At 45.7% G+C, this 23,153-nt stretch overlaps 1 protein-coding gene across 12 annotated transcripts in view; it reads right to left on the bottom strand.

Moving 5' to 3' along the window:
- Window positions 1–23,153, bottom strand: part of EXD3 (exonuclease 3'-5' domain containing 3) — a 290,762-nt gene that overhangs the window by 133,821 nt on the left and 133,788 nt on the right. For all 12 annotated transcript variants that reach the window (XM_055805397.1, XM_055805404.1, XM_055805412.1 and 9 more), the window contains 7 exons: window positions 18,110–18,276; window positions 12,978–13,116; window positions 12,416–12,629; window positions 11,580–11,689; window positions 10,257–10,467; window positions 8,984–9,150; window positions 6,427–6,594 (listed from right to left, as the gene is read on the bottom strand). In XM_055805397.1, the coding sequence (XP_055661372.1) occupies window positions 6,427–6,594; window positions 8,984–9,150; window positions 10,257–10,467; window positions 11,580–11,689; window positions 12,416–12,629; window positions 12,978–13,116; window positions 18,110–18,276 (1,176 nt within the window). The remainder of the gene's footprint in view (window positions 1–6,426; window positions 6,595–8,983; window positions 9,151–10,256; window positions 10,468–11,579; window positions 11,690–12,415; window positions 12,630–12,977; window positions 13,117–18,109; window positions 18,277–23,153) is intronic.

The raw sequence follows: 23,153 nt of genomic DNA, 5'->3' as shown, positions 1-23,153 counted from the left end.
CAAAAACCTTTCTATCTATTTTTTTTCCCCCTTAACTCAGACTATTTCTATTTCACCAGTCTGGTTCACAAAGAAGCAAGCAGTTCTGCTTGCACAGCAGTGCACAAGAGAGACAGGAAAAAATAACGTAAGAAGGTAATTCCAGAAAAAATATATACCACTAAATGTGTCTGCAAACATTATAGACATGAACAGAACGATACTCACTCCACTCCTTAAAGCCAGGATGGTGTTACTCTCCCTGCAGCCCAAGAGCAGACATACAGAAATCACGCACCCTTTCCAGGCTGCAAGGAACATCCTCCGTCAGAGTTTATCACCTCCTGACATGCAATCCTGCATGTTTATCTGAGCTCTCTTCCTTCAAGGGAAAGGTCTGTGCTGAATTATCAGGGGACTCATTACCCGCACTTCTGACCTTCACAACAGAATACGAGACACTTTCAAATAGTTGGGTGCCAAAAGGAGATACTAAATCTGGAACTGCAGTTCTTCACAAGGATGGAAGTGTGACTGATCCTCGTATGATTAAATGACATCCCTCCCTTCCACCCCTTCACCCTCTCCTGTAGGAAGGAAACAGTTTCATGGCCATAGTGACAGAACGATTTTCATGTGAACCAGCACTTCAGCTCTGCTGGTGCTGACAAGATACTGGCACACTGAGGTAGGCACAAGGTTCTATCTCTTCTGTGGCTTGGATTCCACTGGAAGCCTTCATATTTTTCTGATTCCAGATGTGTGTCATGGAGGTCTCTCTTCTGCATCAGTTTCAGAAGCTGTCTCTGGATCGCTCTTTAACCCTGGCAGAAGGACACACTTGGCATCAGAGTCCTGCTGCACTTCCCAGACAGTCTGACACCACCAAGCACAGCCAGGGAACACAGAAAGAAACAAATCAAGACTTTTAAACTCTGTCTTGGACAGCTGTTCTCCTAAGACCCACTGGACCTATGGCAACATGAAACAAGGGGAAGAAGGCTCTGAAGGCACAAACTGCCCATGCAGCCAACTCAGCAACCACTTTTTTTTCCTGTCTTGATCTTTCAGGTAGCCACTTCCCTCCCTTTTTTGTGAAGTCAGTCTTTGGCTGCCAGTTCTGCACTGAGAAGGCGATTGGCAACATCTTCTAAAGCACATTCCTACAGGCAAAATTACCAGATTTCTTTCAAAATCAACCCTCTCTCTCAAGAAAGGAAAAAATCTCCAAGTACAGGAACCTTGAAGTGGCAGCAGAGACATGTCATGCTGCGTGCAATCCCACTACACCCAGTCTGGGGTACTGAACAGCCCTGCCAACAAACCACCCTCATGGCACATGTGAGAGAAGTCCAGTAAGGCAACAGCAAATGTTCACCACAGTGATTTGCCGGCAAGGGAAAAGAGATGTGAAATTCCTTCAGACCCATGTGTGCTTCAGGGTAAGCCTGAGGATTTCACAGCTGGAACACTCCATTCTGACTTCCTGCATCCAGGGTTAATTAGTTCAAGCTTGATAAATCCCCTTATCTAAATGGCTCTGCAGAGACAGGCAAAGAATATCAAATAAAAAGGAGAAAAGCAATAACTCTTCCAGCATGTTTTTCTGCCTCTGGAACAACGACTGGAAGAAGCATGCAGAGCCAGAAAACCCATGTGATAGCACACATCTGACTGAAACCATGGAGGATGCATGCTGGAGAAAAGGGCAAAATTTCTTCTTTTCCTCTGAAAGAAATAATGGAAGGCAATGCTGGGACCATCTGGGAGATGTGTGCTTGGAGAGGCAAATAAAAGGAAAAGAGTAACCAGAGCATTGGGGTGGGTGTCAGGGACTTGTGCTCCATCCCAAGTGCTGCAGAGAGGGCATTGGCCTCAGTTACACAATCTATTAAAAAGATAATATCAACTTCCTCTGGAAAAGGCTTAGACCTTCTGGATAGAAAGAACTCCCTGACAACTCGGTATTATTTAGCCCTTAACATGCCTGTCTGTTTACCCAACTTTCATCTTGCAGAGATGAATGAACTCAAATGAATTACTATAAGAGAGAGCTGGAAGGGCAACAACTGATGAGAGCGAGCAAAGAGAGGCCCTATGTTTCGAAGCCAGCACCAGCAGCAGAGTGATTCATGACGACCTAAAGGATCCTGAATTAAGGCCAAAGAAGATTTCAAAAAACAGCTGCACAAGGCTATAGATTTGTAATTTAAAATTTGCCAAGTCTGTGCATGACATGTTGGGCAATGCCACATTTCCTTGAAGAGGCAAACTGCAGTACTCCCTTTGCAAGGTAGCAGTCCAGGAAAAGCTGTGACCCCCCTTGCAGTGGCAGAGGTGAAGCACTGATCCTGAGCCTAGGCCAGCAAGGTCCCAGTTCAGACAAAAAGGGAGTGGACAGGAAGCATCTGCTCCAGGATGCGTGCTGGAAAAGCACCCAGACAAGGCTCTACTAGAGAAGTGGATCACAAACCTCAATCCAACCCTGAAGCCTCCTACCTGTTACCTCAGACTCTTAAAAAGAACTTGATAGCTATGAACACACTCAGCCCAGGCCTGCAGCGGACTCGCTGTGCTGCTGGTATTTCAACCCTAAACTTCTCTTCAGCATTCCTGAAAACTACAACCTGTACAGAGTTACTGCATGGTTTCGTGATGTGGTCTTAAGTACCACACCAAAACCACTGCCAATTTCGTTTCCTAATGTAGACCTATTTGTGTCAAGGTCTCCCATGAAAGACATTCTCCTCTTGCTGTCCAAACATCAAAAGCAGAGTCTTGATCTTAAAGGCAGAAGAGTTCTTCATCCGTCCTCTGTGAATTTACACTGCAGACTGATGGGGAGGTAAAAAGACAAGCAAACCTGAAGAACATCGTTTACATCAAAAATATGGAAAAAGACATTCAAAGCTGAGACAACATCAGAGATTAGATTCCCCCATTACATGATGCTCTGCTTACTGCAGTATTAGAAATCCCCTTTGTGTCCCATGGCTCCAAACAAGTCCAGTGCAATTTAGATCCAGATGCACATTGCTCTAACTGGCTCCTGAGATCCATCCTGGATCAAGCCTGGCCCTCCTCTCCAACTCACTGGTTCACCTGGAGTTTTGGGGAAAGTAGGTGTAACCTTGAAAGGGAACATTCTACACCATGGGAGCTGCAGGAAGCCAGTTCTACCAGCCTTCTGGTTATTATCACACTTCAAAAGATAGTTTTTGCCTTGATAGGTTTGCCTTGGCATGCAAATTATTCTTAGAGATGAGGATAATTTTGAAGACCAAGAGCACAGTCCATTAAAAAAATAAAACCAACCAACCACAACTCAGTGGAAGGGGCTCTGAGATTCCAACAAGCCTCTCCTTAAAAATTAGTGACCTAAGAAAGTACGAAAATTTTCTTATAAGTTTCTGCTCCATCCTGAAGCACAACACTGCAAGATCTGTTGTAGTCACTTCAGGCTGGTGAGTGATCCTTTAAGGTTAGTATGAGAAGCATCCCACTGCTCTACCTGATTCTGCAAAATTACAGAGAAAAGAGGAACACCCACTGAAACTTGCCTATCTCCTTCCAATTATCCACCTAGAAGGCATAAAAGATAGGTTTAAGATTCTCTGCAAGGAGAAGTTTGCAGAAGACAAGCTGGAAGACCTGGCTAGAAAACACAACAGGCATAGGAGGTGATTCAAGTAAAGAAAAATGTATCAGCTTGAAATAACACGTTGCTTATAGGAAAAAGGACCAATGCAAAGGGTGGCTGACTCCAGTAGTGGCACCTGCACACAGAAGGATGCTGTGTAAGACTGACCGAATCTCTGCGCTCTTTACCAGATGGAGGCATTCTTTTACCTTGGGATGGAGCCACGAGCCCCCGGTGAGGAATGGCTGGATGCATACAGCCCTTCTCCCAAGAGAGGCCTCCCTGTTGTGCCACACAGGCAGCCAGGCTTGGGCCAGCCTGGGCCACCACCCAAAGCCCTCCAGAAGGGCCTCCTACCCGAGGTGCAGGACTGGAGCAGTGCTGCCAGGCAAGGACATGTTTCAGGGAAAGCATGTGGTGAATCCCCCCTGGCTCTCAATGCACAGGCTGCTAAAGTCAGGTAAAGGAGCTCATCTGGTCCAGCACATCTGGTACACATTTTATTCCCCAGCTGCATACCTGCTTTGCCAAACACTTGCATGCATAGTGCTACAGCAGCTGGGATATAAACGTAACACGGTGAAAATGTTACTGCCACCCCAGTGAATGAGAAGACTTGGGAAATGTGACACAGCACCCTTACTGGGGCACAGAGCTGCTCTTCCCAGACTGGCTGGTGCTCATGAACAGAGGGTAAAATGTTTTTGTAAGGATGGACTGTGAGCTCTTTGCCTTCAATAGGAGGACAGATTTAACCAGATAAATTTTCAGTATGAATTTCTACTATTTTTCCATTTTTAAAGATTTCCTGTGTCTGCACTTATGACAGGTAACTTTTAATCAGTCACTTCTCCAGTCAAGTCCTAATTAAATGGCACCATGAAATACACAGAATGCAAACCAGTGTCATCTTGCAGCATCTAAATATGGACAAATGAGGGGATACACTGACTCGTGGTGTCAGAGGTCCTGCTCTCACAGGCTGGCAGATCTGAGATTGCAGATCTGGGATGATAAACTCGCCATGACAACTGTTGGCCAAGATAAAACATTTAGCCAATAATAGCAGCACCACACAAAGCAGTACACAGGACACAGACTTCACATTTAGCCTGGGAATGGGGTTTCTCAAACCGATCACTGCCACATGCATTAGTCTAAAAGGAAAAATATAAAAAAATCCATAGCTGCCCAAACACAACCTACAAAGCTCTAAGATTTTTAAGTTTGATCCCAAATAATAAAGGGTGAATGACAAGACTCATCTGCCTACCAACACTTGAAGTCACTTTAACAAGCAACAGGAATGATAACAATAAGGAGCAAATGCCAGGCGATTCAGGAGTTCTTGACACAAGGAGATGTACACTATGATTGATAAATCATTTTAGTGAAATGACTTTAATGAAGACCAAACACTAATTCTGTACATACTTATGTGTTCCTGGTGACACTAGTTTTGAATCTGTGTTGTGCTAACACCCACACCGTCTACCCTGTATTCAGTGATGAGGATCCAAACCTTTCTCCTGGCCTTTGCAATAACATTTCCAAGTTTTTGGGCATAGGGTGGTCAAGATTCAACTTCTACTAAATCAGGACTAGCCAGATATAAGGCAGGGTGGGAGGAGTCTATCTTTATCTTTGATTATCCAAGCACAGATCAAAGGCCTGCAATACAGTAACACTCCAAGGGCTTTTGATAGTGAAAGGATGTTTGTCCGGTCACCATAGAGAAAGCAATGTAAAACATCCTGTCCAGAGCACGATAAGGTATCAGGATGAGAAGCGGAGACGGGGCTCTGGGGGAGGCAGTGAGAACTAGTTTGTTTAAATGACTTGTGTAAGTTTGGCAGAGATGAGATATTAATTATTTCTGCAGAAGTTTGAGCCTGCCCAGGATTCAGGCCAAGCAGACATCTGAAGAGGAAACATCCTGTGCACCAGGCCGGGCGATCAGTGCACATTTGATAGCAACACACTGTGTGGGCTGGATATCTCCCTTTCTGGCATAGTAGAAATATGTCTGAAATGAAGAAGCATGTGTCTCTTCTCTGAGAGGCAGAGGGTCAAAGTTGTTATGTGAGTCCAGATCAATGTTCATTGTCCCCATGTATGTTAGAGATTCTTCCTTTTCCAAATGTTTCACTGCAAATTGTGGCTGATCACCTTTGAGCCATCTCACAAAGTGGTAGCCAGCTAGGATGCTACATGGCAATTTATTATGGAAATCTTCCATTTCATATTGAACAGCCATCTTTTGACTGTGGTTCTGCTCGACTGACCCAGGCACAAGGCAGGAAAATGACTTCCCTGTAAGCCCAAACTGAAGTCCATTAGAAACCTAAATAAATGTTGGGTTCCTTTCACTGAATTTTCTCTTGGTGTAAACACCCACTGCCTCCCCATCAAAGACACTTGAGACTGCAGGTCACATCTTTACACTCTGCTTGCATTCTCCTAATGACTTGAAATATCCCAGCTGTCAATGACAACACACAGACACAAGTAAGATTTGAGGTCACAGCACTCTGCTCACCTCCTCTCTCCTGGAACTGGAGAACCAAGCCCATACATTACTGTAGGGACCAGCTAACACCAGCTGCCATGTGGCACAGCTTCTTGGACTGAACCAGAGACCTGGGTCTTAGCATGGGCACAGAAGGAAGCACGTGCTGAGCAGCTCCTGCCAAACCGCTGCCTGTTCGGTGTCACTAACCAGTGTGGCTATACAGTAAGCAGCAGGCCTTCCCCAAGGAGCGCAGTTGGGACCTATAAACATACATGCACGCACGTGCGTGACTAACCTCAGCAGCTTTCCTGTGGTCATCCTCATTCTCCAGCATCCGGACATCCACACCAAGGCAGCGAAGATAGCGCCCGAGGCCTTGCAGCATGTTATCGCAGACCACACTGAACTCCTTTGGGGAGATGGGAGCAGCGGGACATGAGGTCTCCTTGGATCCTTCACATTGCTACAGAAAGGCAAGAGGTCCGTAAGCAGAACAGAAGGCTGATTTCCAGTACATTTGTGTTTTGCTTCTCTGCACTCACCCACCTTGGCAAATCCAGCCATCCCCCTCCACCTGTATTATAACTTCCCCCATGCTTTGCAACACCTCTAGCTCCTCCTTCACGTCCTTTCTACATCGCCCACCTACCACTTGGGCAGGAGGCAGCACAGATGGGGTTAACTCTGAATTAACTGTTCATTCACTGGCCAGCTGGCCACCCAAACTGGGGATCTGCAGCTTTTCCCTGGAGAAATGCCAGCCTGGCCGTCTATGCTCTACACAGACATCCATTTTCACAAAGCCACAAACACAAAGTCCAAGGCTGCTATTCCCCTACCAAATTAGACTGCAATTAATATACATGTGCCAAAGTTATGATGTGGGAAGGGAATCTGACAGAGGGAGACACAGGTAGACAAAGCAACCACGTCAGCTTCATTATCTTCAGAAGTTTAAAAATAGGCAGTGCCTGAATTTTGTTTATTTTATTTCAAATGGCTGCTGCTGGGGGAGTTCCTGCAGTTGGAGACTGTCGTTGGGAGGCTCCCAGAAGTACAATAGCTAAATTCATGGAGAAGGGAAGTCATTAAGGAACCTCCAACTTTCAGCTTTTGCCTCCAGGAACCTGAATCAGCTGGGATAACTGAGGGATGCAGCCACCACCTGTGCAGGGCTACACTGTCTTCGGAAGCAGACAGGTGCTGCAGTGTTGCAGATTTGCTCTGCAGGAGCCGACTCAGGCCTGGAACTGCTGTGGCACAGTGTGCAGGTACACGCGGGCTGACCACGAGAACAACTCAGATCTGAGAGCTCCATCCGTGCCATGCTGCACCTCCCAGAAGCTGGCACGTGCACTCAAAGCTCTGCAGCACTGGGTAGGCTGGACTGTCACCAGCTCCTCCAAGGACCTGGGTGGGTGCAGCTGTGCCCCGAGACATCAGACTGCTGTGATAAGGGATCAAGCTGACCCTTCAGTGCTGAAGTACTTGGAAGACACTAACCCTGTGCTGCTGCTTCTGTTCAAACAGATGTAAAGGAGCAGCAGCTGGCTCTTAGCTAGTGTTTATTCAATGGCCAGCAATGTCATATGTAGCTTTTTTCTCACATTTCATGCCAGCAGAGAGAAAAAAAGCTTATAAAGGAGAATGGTGTCATTAGCCCCACTTCAGATAGTGGACCAGGAAACACTGGGAAAGAGAGCTTGGAGTCACACAAGATGCAGAGTCAGGAGAAGTCTGCTTTTTTGAGTCCCAGTCCAGGTTTTACCAACTACCTCTCTGTTAATGAATCCGACTGTACGGAACACAAAGATGACCTGTGAGTTCACAAGGTAATTCAAGCCTGAAGTACTTACTTTTCCCATCTCTACAGAAGCCAGTCAGATCTGCTGTAACATACAATATTCCCATGAACGCAGAGTGCTTAGGAAATTACTGAGAAGCTTTGTGTTTTACTGTCGAAGACTAACAGGATACTGTACATTTACACCCAGTTGATAAAGAGGATCCTGAAAAGGTGGCTACGATCAATAGCCTCTCAGTCCAACCATGGAAGGTAGTACTGATTTCAGGAGCTAAATACACATTTGGGACTTACACAGAAGGATACATAGCCATAGTGAGTCTTCTCAGTTAATAAACAAAACTTTTTTCTGCTCATGTTTTCATAGGTGCATAAACAACTGGATGGTTGCATTTTGAAAGTAAACCTTTTGAAACAGTCACGTTCCAAGATATTTAAGCAGAGTCACACAGCTCCAGGTTACAGCTGGTGGAGTTTTTAAGGCTCTGCCACAACACAGATTGCAGGGCAAGGCCAGTCATGCAGTACGTAGTGGTGAGCAGGGAGAGAGAAAAGCCATCAGCAGAGACTTTTTTGATGGATTGTTTGTCTTTAATTTTGCAGACTTCTGCTCCAGACACAATAAAGGAGGCATTTCCAATGTGAAACCAAAGTGTAGAAGCTCAGTTAAAAGCAAAAGTAAGGACCATGAGAGTTCTGAAACCTCACTGATGCAACACCTAGGCCACAGAGTTCAAACCCACACCACTGAGGAAATGTGGAAGGAGCATTTCTACCAGCAAGGCTAGCTGGATTCTGCTATACAGATCTGCACCAACATTTTGCGAATATAAATGATCCTGAAATAGCAGGGAAAGCTGAACCAAGGCACGCGAAGGAGAAAGCGTATCCTACCAGTAACGGGGAGGGGCGAAGATGTTTGCTGCAATAGTCCTGAGACCAGACTAAAGCATGCCATGCATAGCTAATAGTATGACTGAGAGGCAAGGCAACATATGATTTGCAGGGGTCTTGAGCAACATGCAGCTCTTTGAAGATGTTTACAAACCTGTCCAGAAGGTGAAGGTGCTTCTTGTTTATTCAGCTGCTTCTCTGCCCTGAGTTTTACGCTCGGTTTTCCCACCAGACTCTCAGTCAGGTCTGAACTCAAACCAAAGCTTGCTGGATCCTTACAGAGTTTCTCATAGATCTCCAGCAAACAGTATGCATCTGAAGCTGAAAACAAGGGAATATGAGCCTCAGCTGGTTTCATTCAAAAGCAGAACAGAGGCTTTCCTGATGCAAGGAAGAGCCTTCACCTTTGCAAATGCCACTGCACGCTAACAACCTGTGAAGCACCAACTGACTAATGTCACAGCCTGCACCCTTTTACTGATTCAGTGAGCATCGTGACCTAACACATGATCACAGAGTCAAGGCCGAGGAGCTCAAAATGCTGTCTGACTCTAACATAATGCAAATTGTAGTGTGCCTGTTCAAACCACCATGTAAGATAGCTTCAGCCAACCCATTTTACTCTCCATTGTTACTGAGCAGTGGCTTGCCCACAGTTTATTACCGCATCTCAGCTAAGGGAAGGTAACTTCCCCATTAGATGCAATATCTTAAAAAGTAATAACTGAGTTGTTTGCAATCACCTGCCCACAGGCACTGCCATGCCATGCGGCTTCTGTTCCTTGCAACGGGAACTGTCTAAGTCTCCAAGCCAGTTTTACAAGTCCTGGTGATTAACTTTTGTGGGAACTGTGTCAGCTTCAAGGATAGCTGAACTTCACAAAGGGTTGGTTTGCTTCAGTAGATTGTCCTTTGATGCCCCGGGAAAAGATTTAGACCCAGACTTCTGACTCTGGGGTAATCAGCAATAAACTCCGCTGGTCCCTGCACAGTACCAATTCTGTGCTGCAGTTTCTGACACCACATCTACCCATTTTTAACCCTGCTCTAACAAACAATTCATTATGACAAATGAACACAGCACTTGTTTCCCAGAAGGGCTGTGAAATGAGGCAGAAGGAAGTGGACTTTCTTCTTCTCAGTTACTGAGAGGAATTTCCACTGAGGTGATGTTTCATCAGAAAAAATCTGCAAAGCACAGGAATTCTTTCATAAGGGAAATAATGAATCACTGGACAGTTTAAACTTCAACCATTAAAGCCATGTCCACAAAAGGGCAAACATAACATGTGCTTGCTCCTCTGAACAGGAACTAATCTACAAAGCCATTTTCTTCATTTGCTACTTAACAATTTTCCTGGTGACAGAGGACAGACAAACACAGCTTGTAATGGACAATCTGTAGCACTTTGCCACAGTGACCAGACCTGCATAGAGGATCTGTTCCTCCCGGAGAGGCCGCTTCTCCCAGTTAGACAGCTGCTCTGTTTTATCTAGAGGTTTTCCCAGCACATGTTGCACCAAGAGGCTGAGTCCCTTCTCCAGCTGCCTGAAGCCTCTATCCTCGTAGCTCTGCTCTGGGGACAGCACACTGCCCTTCTGGCCGCCCTTCTTCCAGTCAACGGAGCTCTTCTGCAGCTGATGGAAAGAAAAAGATATAAACCACATGGTTATAAAACAACTTCTGCAACAGCTCCTATTCCAGTGGGTGCGGCCATGCAGCAACCCTATCATTTTTATCTCTTGCCTGGCATACTGAATCCCGTTGTCTCAGACAAGGGCTGGGATGGCATTAGATATGTACAGCGTCTGGTTATTTGTTTAACAAACACGCTTGCTGGAAAGAAATCTGTTCCATAGCCAGGGAAGGGAAAAAAGTGCATTGTTGCACAGCACTGCGTTGGAGCAGTGGGGCTGTGACTGTGACTCCTCAATGGTTTGCAGGGTGCTCAGCCATACTGGAGGCAGTTAGGGACCAACTCAGTAAAAGAACAGCAGCGGTAGTTCAGTGACTTTCTTCTCCTAGTTCCACTGAGAAAAGGTATTCCTGTAACACACTGGGCAATGGCCTTTCTGCAGTTGCCATTTCTCAGGTTAAACTGCAGATCCTGCAGCGCTTCCCCGGTTAAAGTATCAGTCCCAAAGATCTGGGTTCACCCCAACCCACAGCCTTAGACACACTCTGTAAATTTTACCCATTAAAATGGTTGTCCTTAACAATTCTGCAGACTGCTAAAAGCTACTGTGTGCAAACCCAGAGGTAGCTGTACTTCAGCTGAACAGAAATTCCTGCGTGGAATCCAGCAGCAGCCCCCCTATGAGCATTATGAGTTCTCTACAAATCATTAACTCCATAATATCTGCTTCAGTACTGCATGATCTTGGTATTTCAGAACTTCTCCAAGAATCTACTCTTACCGAGTTCAAGTATGACTTGTACTCAGCAACTTTGTCCTGGATGAATGGAGCTACGCCTCCATTTCAATTGCTTTTCCATAGCTTTGTAAAGGCTGTGAAAAAAGTGACTAGCATATCAAGCTCCAGCTTTTTAGTAGATGAAAACTAAATGCTTCTGTCTTTACAGAATCACATTACCCCCAATACCACAAAGTGGAAAAGGTCTATTTGCTCATTTAGCCATCTCCCTGCCAATACAGGATACAAAAAGACAATGCTGTGAATTCACAGCAGCTATCTATGAACACATGCAGAAGACACAGTTTTCCCTATCTCCATGTGTTCATCCTTACTTGTTTGTCTACTGTGAGTAGGTCCACCACACCTTGCGCTTTCTTATCCATGTCTTTCAAAGCAGAGCATGTGGCTGCAAGGCTGCTAAGGTCTCCAGACATCCCATAACCTAGAGAAAAAAAAATAATTGCAAATCACACAGACAGGAAAACTCAAATCATGGCTAATGCACCACAGCTTTTTCCAGTTCAGAGTCAAAATGCTGACAATATATGTATAAACATTGGTGGAAGGACTGTTCAGACAGGGAACGAGGCAGGCTTCCATCTCTCCTGTTCCTAAGAGATACTCTTGCAGATAAAAATTAGGGGAGAAGAGGCAGCTGAAAAATGCTGCGTTTAAGATCAACTTACTTAAAATCTGCTAGGTCAGTGAAAGGCAGTTATGAATTTGCCCTTGAACTCCACGTTTAACAACTCCTGCCAAAAGCCTCCAAATACAATCTAAAACCAGTAGTAAGGTGGAGAGCACTGGTGTCCAGCACAGCAGCTTTGGGATAGGGCCAGCAAATCCAGAAAGCTCTGGATGGCAGACTCCCCTAGACCACTGAAGGCTAAGTGCAGCTCAGGGTTTAGCAGGGAACTAAGAATCCCAAAACCAAGGAGGTAGACTAAATCAGAAATTTTGAGTGTGACCTGAAACGGGGAGACATTTCTATCATTCCTAGCTACACTGGTCACCCTGCTTCCTGGCATGGCAGTATGTGAATACTCAGGGCTACAAAAACTGGTTCCATGATAAGTGGTTTTAGGGAATGACAACCCCAAGAGGATCTAGGAATTACACAAAAAAAGCTGTGTAGAGACCCGAGACGGGGAGAAGAGATGCATGTTACCTAGTTTAGTGATGGCTGCATCTGAATAAAGCATCTGGATGAAACGAGGAAGCTTCTCCTTCTCACCCTCCGCCTCAGCTTGCTCAAGGAGCCGTGGCAAGTCAAGCAGGAACACTTCATCCTTCAGAGCGATTTGAAGGAGGGAGACACGGGGCTTGCCGATCATGCCGAACGAAGGCCTCCACTCCATGTCAATGCCCACAACCTGCCCAGGCTGCAACACGGACAAAAGCCTTCTTCACTCAGAGACTGTCTATACTTCAAAGTAGCTTGGACAGTCCCTATCCAGAACACAAGCATTTCCCTTCCAGCAACAGCATCTCTTAGCTAGTGTGCAAACTGCTACAGAGACAGTACACCTGAATTACCCCTGCGGGGACCTCTCCTGGTACCACAATTCCCAACACATTCCCCAATTCACACAAGCCTAAGGGAAGTGGCTGTTCTTGACTTGGGGAGGGAGACGTTTGATGGCTGTGGCTCACACACAACCCTGAGTACCTGCCTGCTACGGAGTTTCTGCTTCTTGACACTGCAAATTAAATACCAGAGTAACACTCACCCGCAGCACCTTTTCCCAGCACTGCAGTGTCTCCTCCCATGTCTGCAGGAAGTGAATATTTGCCCGTGGAATAGGGAGCTGGTAATAGTCCTTCTTCTTACTCTCTCCATCATTATCTAGTTTTGCAGCCTCTTCTACCCTGCATAAAATTAGACGCAACAGCTTGAAGCCACGCAATGAGAGGAAATCCTGGATTAGAGGAACATCAGGAAGTCTTAAGCCCCTTATTTCACCGTGGCCCTCCACTTCCCCGTGCCACTCAACTTGTTCTCTTACTCTCTCTTTCCTCACTTCCCCTGTAATCTCAGCCTCTTTCACCTTGACTCATCTTCTCTTTTTCATCTTATCACAGAGACGGCAGCTCAACACACTCGCCACTGTACCCACTGCAGAGAACACCCAAACCAAAACACTCGCTGAAGTCAAGAGTCCCAAGCCCTATTTTCAGCGCTTAGCTCTCTTTCCCAGAACTGATGCAACTTGGATGACAAAGTTGGGCAGCTGTTTCCACATTCAGAGATAACACATTTTAGATTTACTGCTTTTTGCCCTTGAGGTTAACATGGCAGTCTGCTAGTTCCCACAGCGTAATACATAACAGAGAATTCAGCTCTGACCAGCACAGTGTCCAAACAGGAGCTTCACACTTCCCCACATAATCTGGCTCAGACTCTTGGACTGCTTCACTGTACGATCACTACCAACTGGGAACAGGTAAATCTGCCTCGTCATTTTATAGTGCAATGGCTTGGGAAGGCTTCATGGATCTCCCTGATGCTACCCAGATTCTTCTCCATCCCCTTCCCTGTAAAATATCCACAGGGTTGCACAAGGGCATTTGTTCTACATTGCACAGGGATGAAAAGAGAAAAGTTCAGAAATAAAGTTTCAAAACCTTCTATACTTAGAGAAAAACAGCCAGCTAAATCCACAAACCAATTGCCTTGCTTGTGGTACTCCCTCCATTTGGGTTTCAGATGGCACCACATAGAGAAATTCAGTATCTGTGTATTAATATCCTGGGAATGTTGGAAGATGCCTGCAGAAATGAGCTAATTGATTTCCTACAACAGGATCTTACACAGCACATTTTCTTTTCAAAATGCAGCAGTCTCTCGAAATGGCCTTGTAACTGAAAGGTCAGCATATTGCTGTGGTGTCTCAGCCAGATGATGCAACCAGAGGAAAGAAACTAATAAAAAATATCCAGCTATTTTGGACGTATCACAAATTTCTGGATAGCCTCTTTCCCATAGAGACTTGAAATGGTTTATTATTTGAGAAACTATTTACTAACCTTATGTTTAGGGGACTGTGTGACTAATTTTGTAGCATAGCAGCTTTCACTGTACAAACACTCTTTTCTGTGGGTTTGTGTGCATGGGGAAGTCAATATTTGTGTAAAATATTTAGTGAAGGTGTGCAGTCTCAGGTCTCCAGCAATATTCTCACCTGCAGAGTACAGGAGCTGTGTGTGCTGTAACCAGTGGCAGAGATGATGTCATTTATATGCTGGTACCACCTTGTCCTCTACAGTGTGAACACCCTCTCTGGGAACCTGCTGCTTTGTTAGCTCAATAAATAAGGCAGACAGACCATTTTATTAGGTTCCATGGCTCTGCTGATTTTATAGCAGCTACTGCAGCAGGTATCATGACTGGATGAGTAAACTGGGGCACAAAAGGTTTTATTCAACTGTCACAACTCATACTGAACGTCAGAGCACATCCCAACCGGCATGCCTTCACTCCATCTGTACGCGGCACAGGATTCTCAGAGCACAGAGATGTAGTGTAGTGATTTTTTTTTTCTCTCTTTCTAGATGCACAGAGTCTGCAGCTAAGTCACACTTCTGTTAACCACCCCTTTGTGTTTTGAGCGATTACCTCTTGTGCAAAAACCTTCTGCCTCCCAACTGGCAGCTGACACAGCAGGGAGGAGGACGGCGGCTCCAGCAATGCATCAGAGCTAAGCAGAAGCATGTCCTAGACTGACAAGAGTTTCCTGTGCTCCAAGAAAGCCACGTACCCTCTGGAGAAGTGGGCCTTTGCAGAGTGTTTCGAGGGTGATTACATCTGTGTCATACTTCCTGAGGTTACATGGGGCTTGAGGATGAACCAGTGCAGATCTTCACAAGCAGAAAGATCAGACCCATGAAGCTCAGCACACAAACTGTTCAAAACCATCTGGTAAGACCCTCCTCAAATCATCAGCAGTAAAAAATAATACACTGTGCTCTCATTCACCTCCTACGTAATTCAAATGATTTTTAGTTATGAAAGCTGTAGTTTTTACAAAAACATCTCTTCCAGGAGATGGAAATTTGCTGTAAATGTTGAAGATGGCAAACCTGACGATAAACCTGTTAGAGCAAATAACCTTGCTCAGTCTCAGGCTTGGTCTTCTTAAAATGGTCTCCTTATCCCCTAGCGAGGTGTCAGCATTAACCAGGCAGCGACTGACAGATCCTAACTGTTAGCTGGAGTTCAGAATTCTGACATACGACACCAGCAGGGAAATGCTGCACTAAGAACATAAGGTAAAAGGGAGCACCCAAACCATCTCCATACCACTGCACATTCTGCAGTAACAGGAGGAAGCCCCAAACCACGCAAGGCAGCAGGTGAGCATGGGCATGCAGGCTCGTGCAATGGCCATGCCAAGAGAGACCCTGCCTCTGCTTCTCACACCAACAGCACGGCACTGAAAGTGTCCAGCTTCCTACCCAGGGAGCTGTGATCATCAACTTTCTGCTGGTTTTATTCCTCCCATCATCAGCTCCTCCTGGACACTGTTCATTTCAAATCAGATTCAGATTTCCATCATATACACTGAGAAGTTCAGCTCTATATAGGAAGTTACTCCCTCACGTTACAGGCTTCAAGGGCTATGTTTGCAGGATGCTGAAGATACGGGCTATCAGCTTGCACAAAGTTGTAAATATTTACCTCTCAGGAGTGGTCAGGATTTTCCCACAAACTTTCCTCTAATCTCACCTGGCTTCTGATCTAGAAACACCAATCTCCATGCTAAAAAAAACCCCAACACATCTCACCAGTGAGGGTGAGAGAGACACATCAGGCAAGTGGTGCCAAGTCCAGTCAAGACCAACACCTTGGAATACGGTGACTGATGTGTGCAACAATGGAGGAGTCCTGAGGAACCTCAAAATTATCACTGCTTCTTCTCTTCTGTTTTTGACAAAAGCCTTGACTCTACCTGGAAACAGGAGATTGCTCCTGGAATGACAGCAAGGCTCTGAGCTATGCTGTGCTCCAACCACACAGCCCAGACAGCTCTCCTGCATTTGCATTGCACATTCAGGGATAAGTCCTCTTCTGTGCACAGAATCCAATTAGATGAATTCCTGCACATGAATGAGCAGAGAAAATAGTGCTTGATTGTAGCAGGCCAGCAAGGTGACTTCGTAATTACTCTGAGCCCAAGGACTGTGGTAGCCCGCAGCCTTGCAGGAGTTTGGCTCATGAACACCCGTGGACACAGAGGCTACCGGCTGTGCTGCTGGGACTGCCAGCCAGAGCTCACCCAGCCCCGTTCCAGACCTCCTGGGCAGTCCTGGGTGAGATCCTAACAGGACCCTCCTGCAGTATCATCTGCAAACTGCAGTTCCTCAAGACTTGCAGTTGCCTGCCTATGTGCAGGCCTTTCTGCTGGAAAAAAAAAAAAAAAAAAAAAGGTTTACAAAAAAGTGCCAAACACGGCTATCTCTGAATAACTCAAACATCCTGTGGACAGAGTCACTGAAGTATGGCAGATACACCATCACTCACGTGAGTATAAAAGTGAATTACTGAGGCTCAGCAAATCATTTCCATTGAGTAATTTTTTCAAATACAACTTTTCTTAACTCCATACAGCATAAATGAACAACTGCCTGAGATACTGCTGCATGAAGAGGATGATCTTGGGGCATTTTCTTGAAGAGACACAGCACAGAATACCCAGAACCAGAACGACAGAGCTCTGGTACTTGTCCAGATCTAGCTTGCTGTGAGGATCAGACAGCTCCTAACGGTTTAGGTGGCTGTATGTGCCCTCCGAGGTTTTGAGCCTCTTCTCAACTTCACGCAGCTTTTTCTACACACTGCATGGAACCTGGCCATCCTCTCCCCTCCACCCTTCCCATCTGCTCCTCCTACACCAGCAGGTTCACAGAGATCCTTGACTGGGGTGTTTGCACAGTTCTGTGCACTTGAAACCAAGGAGTTGTAAGAACCCTTCTTAATATAAGGATTTTTCAGTTGTGTTTTTGTACCTCTGCCTTTGTGTTCTTGTTTCAGGTCTCACACAACAGGATGAAGCTCCCGTTGGGGGAGGAACTGTGGCTACTGTAGGCTAATCTACTGTGTACAAGATGGGGGGTCCCAAAGCAAGAGAGGAAGCACAGCACTGTGTTACTGGGATTGCATTAGAGGAATTAAAGGGGACAGAGAGTGATTAGGGGGCTAATGGTTTCTTAAGCTCACTTGGTGAATTTGTGCTGGAGTCTGGTTTTATCCTAAATTCAATTAATGTGACTCTTATGGGATCTGACCCCAAATGTCAAAAATTCCCATTACTTCTGAAAGCTTTGGATGACGCAAAAATTACAGACTGGGATGAAAAATGGCTTATGAGCTGTCAAAGGAGGAAGAAAATAAACATAATTAGAAAAATTTGAGGAACTTTACAATTACTTTCTTAGTCATAAGTCTCCTAAAAGGCATTAAACCAGACTACAGTACAGTGGGGGATGCAGAGTATATAGAAAACTTTGACATACATGTAATCAACTCAGTAAACTAGATGTATATTCAGATCCTATCCACATCATTCCATTTGTGCTGTTGATCTGGCAAAGGGAGTCTGAAGACCCCTCTGCAGCATGAAGCAATCTCACACAGCTTCTAAGTACTCAGAAATGAGTTTAAAACGTACCTTTCACAGACATTTCCAGGCTTATGAAAAGCAAATGCAGCATGTGCATGGCCAAGATGTGATCTGAGTAAATGGAGGAACTTTTTGCAAAATTATCTCCCCAAGGAAGCATTAGGGTAGATTATTTTAAGCAAATATGTAGTCCTTGTATGATAAGTAATCTACATTGAAAAGGCACGAAACAGACTATTTACCTCTCTTGGATTTGAAGCTTTTGAAGCTCATCAGCCACTCCACAAGGCAGCAGCTCCTTGGGCAAACTGCAGTGTTGCGCCCACCTTGCTGCTGTGTTCAAGTCACAGTGACTGATTAGCAACTGTATCAGGTGCCCTTGAAGCCATCGATTCTCTCCAACTGTGCTCTGAAACAGGAATCAAGGGTGAAGGAAGTCTGTCAGTGCAATTTCCATCAGGGTGTTTCTACTCCCTCTCAGGAGACAGCATCCTCCAGGGGTCCTGGACAACTGCAGAGGAACAAGAATCCCCCCACTGCAGGAGTGATTTTGTTCAAACTCAGTGAGGGCTGCACTCCTCTGACAAGAGAAGCCCACACTTTACCTGAGAGCTCATCAGGGTACTTGGATCCCCTTGACAGCACAGCTATTCGTTTAGGGAATACCAGTTTGTAGGTATAGCACAGAGAAACCAGGGTAAACCAGTACCATTTAGCCTGACTGACTAGCACATTATTTGCTCAGATACTGATTATATTAAGCAAAATCAGAACCAGTGACTGACCAGACAGTAAAGTTTTTTGGGCTTGTCAGGCAGGTAATTGTGGAAGTAGTAGGAGTTTGGATTGTTTTAATCCCATTTTGTGCCTGTACATAGCACTGAAGTGATGCTGTGACTTAAAATCCTGGAAGAGGCAATGGGATGGCTTAGTCTCTCTCCAGGTAAGTCACCAGCATAAGATCTCCTCCAGCCTTGGCAGTATTTGCATGGGAAATTAGGACTGCCAGTCACACACAGGTTACAGGTAAGACACATCAGCAAAGCTTTCCTGAGCGACAGACTTTGGTGTTCACAGCAAGGATAAGGCTCACTCATATGCCTACAGCCCATATGCCCCTGTGGAAACAGGGCTACCAGGTCCCTCCTCCAGCAACATGCAGCAGCGCATGGTGGACAGACACCCCGTGCAGCCAGCACGGTGGATGGGGTCCAGGGTGTGAGCGGTGTCGCCCCGCACTGGAAATAGGTTGTGTGAAATGTGCTCTGAAAGTCTCACTTGATCCCCACTGATCATAAGAGGAACCCGGAGAAGTCACGCCAGCTGTGAAGAATTAGGGTTCGGTGCAAGAAATTCCTCCCTTTGCATCTGTTCAAGGCCTCTGTGGACCACTGGGTTATGGCTTCAGCCATACAGACAAACACAATGATCTCCAGCATTGCTGCAGGAGCCTGCGTTACAGGCACCTGCAAGCAGGGAGGGCAGTTTAGGACATTCCCCATGCCCAGCTGTTTTTTGGCAGAAGCCCACTGCAGAGCCCACGGGCACAAGAACAAACTCTGGCTGCCTGTGGTTTAGGCCCAAACACTTAGCTGTGAGCCAGGGTGGCTGGAGCATGGCACTCTGCCCACCCTGGCGTGAGAGAGTGCGGCTATCGGCAAGGGGCAGGGCCGACAAAGAGGGCCCATAATAGTCCCTGTTGCAACAGCTGGATTCACCAAAGCTCTTTTGTCTTGTTCACCCTCTTGGCGGACACAGCCGTAAGAGGAAATACAAACACAGTGACACCGACAGTCACGACAGCGACATGGGGGTGGGAATAACCCTCTTGCCAACCCACCTGCGCTTGCAAATATCCCACAGCCGCTGCAGCCAGAACAGCACAGCAGCTCCCTCCTCTTGCCACACTGATTTACCCATGGATCTGCCTTAGAAGTTAATGTTGTCAAGAAAACTTAATTGCTAAAACAAGTTGAAACTCTATACGGTGGATCAGGATCTGTAGGTGATGGCTATATTCTGCTGGCACTAGCAGCAAGTATTTTTCAGCGTAGGGAAATGCTGAGATATACACTTAAAAGTCCATCCTTGCCCTCCGCACATGCCACTGCCCTACCTCTCTCCTCCAGTGCCCAGCCAGCAGCGCTGGAGCCTGCTCCCAGGGACTGCAGGCACCTTGCTCTTCCCCACTGCGTGTACAAACACAGCCCGGCTGGGTGGTACTGGGGCCATGGGGCCTCATTCCTCGCATTCCTTCGGTAACTAAAAGGTGAGAAGTTGTCTTCAAAGCAGACACCCTGCACAGAGATCAGGAAACAAACCTGTTGATGGCCCCAAGCTAAAAGGGAAGGAAAAAAGAAAGCAAAAAAAAAGGAAAAAAAAAAAAAAAAAAAAAAAAAGTGACCCAGCCCATAGAGGTGCAGGAGGGGGTAGAGGTTTGGAAGAAAAGGCAAAAAGCCACAGAGAAATCTGGCATCCCAGGTAGCGCACAGGAGAAGCCAGCCTGCTCATAAAAACCGCTGCCTCAGCACTAAGTCTGCACCCCTGTGACCTTGCCAAATGCCAGACCACATTTCTTCTCAGGCGTATGTGGAGGAATATTTTTACTACAGCTTCTAAGAGGTTGGTGGCACAGCCAGGAGCCAGTGTCAGCGGGACAGGCGTCCAACAGCTAACTGGGGGCTCAGTTACGGGGAGAAGCAGGAGAGGGAGCTGAGGGAAGGGGCAGAGCAGGCAAGGACAAGCTATCATGTTAACACTTCTTGCCCTCTACATCTCCCGGCCATGCCATTCCTGATACTTTGTGCAGCTCTCCATTCTCTGCCTCATGCAACTGAGCTCAGCCAAGCACCTAACATGTGAAGAGGGTTTGAGTAACTCCTCCTGCTGCGTTTGCCAAGCCAATTCTCAGAGTCCTTCCCAAAAAGAACATATTTTCTTATTAACATCACACAGCAATTCCCTCTTCTAGCTTCCCCTGTGTCCATCCTATTGTCTTTTTGCCTTTTTTCTAGAACACAAAGTCTTTGGGGTTGGATCTCTCTTCAGTTCACCCAGTCAATTCTTAATAAATCTTATTATGTCAGCTTTATTTCTGGAAATAATGAGGTGCAGATTTATTTTTTTTCTTATAATGATAACAGATTTAGTCTTTCAACCACAAAAACAACTATGGAAAGAAGGTTAATCTCTCCAGAGATATTACATCTTGCATTCTGACAGAAAATAGCTTTGTTTATTTTTTACTGAAAAAAACCCCAACATTGCTATAAAGGGGAAAGGCTTCCACCGCAACAGCTTTGCAAGAAGCAAGAATGTGGAAACTTTGGCCCCAGAAGATGTGGGCACAGATGCATAGACAAATGTTTCACTAGAGATGACATTTCATGTATTTAGTTTTCAGTAAATGAACGCTTTTCAAGAGGAAACTGGCACAGTTGTTCTGATCAACATTAGCAAGACCTTCAAAAGTAGGAAAAGATTATATATACTATGGGGCTTGTTTACATCCCTCTCTGAATTCTAGACATATCATGCATTCTTTAATCCATAGGTGCACACAAAAACTCCTGACACCATCAATAACCTATGATTAAAGCTTTCCAAAACGACTACTGCAGATTACCTACCCGTAAATCCTGTTCCTACCCAGCCGAATGCTTTACAAAGCTCACAATAACCAGTGCAGGGCAAGCTTAGGAATGTCCTGATCTTAACCCATAACATCAGCAATTCCTCCATTGTTATCAATAATTTTGGATCCAAACACCCAATACCTTCCGTTGAAGTCACCCTAGACAACCCTAGGTTACTTCATCTGTATGTGTTGCATTTGTGTCTGATAAATTCTCTCCTTTCCCTCATTATCTTTTACTGGAGAGAGAAGTTATTCACACCAGTGACAGTGGCTATTTGCAGAGTCAGATTTTAATTTAACTTTTGAATGTCTTGGCCAATTTCCCTGTTTTCAAGTGCTTCCAGAATCAACAAAAAAACTCCTGTTAGTATAGAGAAAATGTCAAGTAGAATATTTGAAAGCCAGCAACTTTAAAAAGGGAAAAAGAAACCTGAACTTTGAAAGGACAACACCACTGTAAGCAGCGAGGAACACCAACCACATTTCTAAATTCACTGTGGTGCTGTAGGTACAGTGCAGACGCTTTTGTTCAAAGATTCCCTGGAACATTCCTTGGAACAAAGAATTCCTACTGGCTTAAGTTTCATCGTTACTTTACTTCAATTGTGCTCGAGATTCCCGTTTTGAAGGTACCACCATTTCTACTATATGGTGAGATGCTGCAGTAGTATGTCATCATTAGTATGGCGCTGAAGGTAAGTCCTTTATGCATGAGATTAGAGCTGGGACCCTCCGTGCTAGCTCAGACCAGGGTCACAGCCTGTTCCGTGAGAGAAGGGTGATCCTGGCTTCAGGATATCCTGCACAGATGGCATAAAGGATGCCAACTTTACCCAGACTCACTTCTGACCAGGGTTTCTTATGAAAGCAGCAGGCCACTCACCCATGGCGAATGCACAAAGGCAGAAGCATGAGAAAGCTGTGCTTTCTCACCACTGGAGCTGTTCTCTCACTCACAGGCACTGGCTACTCAGATGCACTAATTTATGAACTGAAGAAGAACAAAATAGCCTCCATTCATATTCCAGAAGACTGACTTTCAGATAGCAATCAGTGCGTCATTGACAGAGCCACACTTCAGTGTTCTGGAGGCCATTACCACATCAATGGCAGGGAAGTGGTCTTTCTTCTCTCTTTCAACAAAGCTTTGGCAATGTGGCTCCCTGGAGCATGTTCACACTACCTAGCTTCAGCTTTGTGAATCAGGAGATTCAGCTTCCCAGTCGTCAGATGCAATCAACTCTTCCAAAAGGCAATTCAGAAGAGTCTAACTTACGATATCATTTGAACAGATCAAGGCACAGGCAACTCTTAAAGCCAACTTGACGCTGTACTGGGGCTCCTCACAAGGAGCTTATTGTTCCTGGGCAACCTGAATGAAGCTGCTAGTTTCTGATGAGCAGCTAGGACAATGTTGTGTGACAAGATGCATCTGGCTCCATTTTTCTCTCTGCAGCACACACCATCTTGCCAACGCTATTTCTCATTCCGAAGTCCAGACTCCACTACCAAATGGCAGCCAGAAGAAAACAACATGTAAATAGTCTGTTAAAATTCACCCATCTGCCTGCAAAGCCAGCTGCGTTTTAGCCAGCAGGTTGACAGAAGTGATTAACTCCCCTCTGTTCTGCACTTGTGAGACCACATCT

Source organism: Falco peregrinus, chromosome 1 (assembly GCF_023634155.1).
Source record: "Falco peregrinus isolate bFalPer1 chromosome 1, bFalPer1.pri, whole genome shotgun sequence".
NCBI classification, from domain to species: domain Eukaryota; kingdom Metazoa; phylum Chordata; class Aves; order Falconiformes; family Falconidae; genus Falco; species Falco peregrinus.
This window is presented reverse-complemented; position numbering and strand designations above follow the sequence as displayed.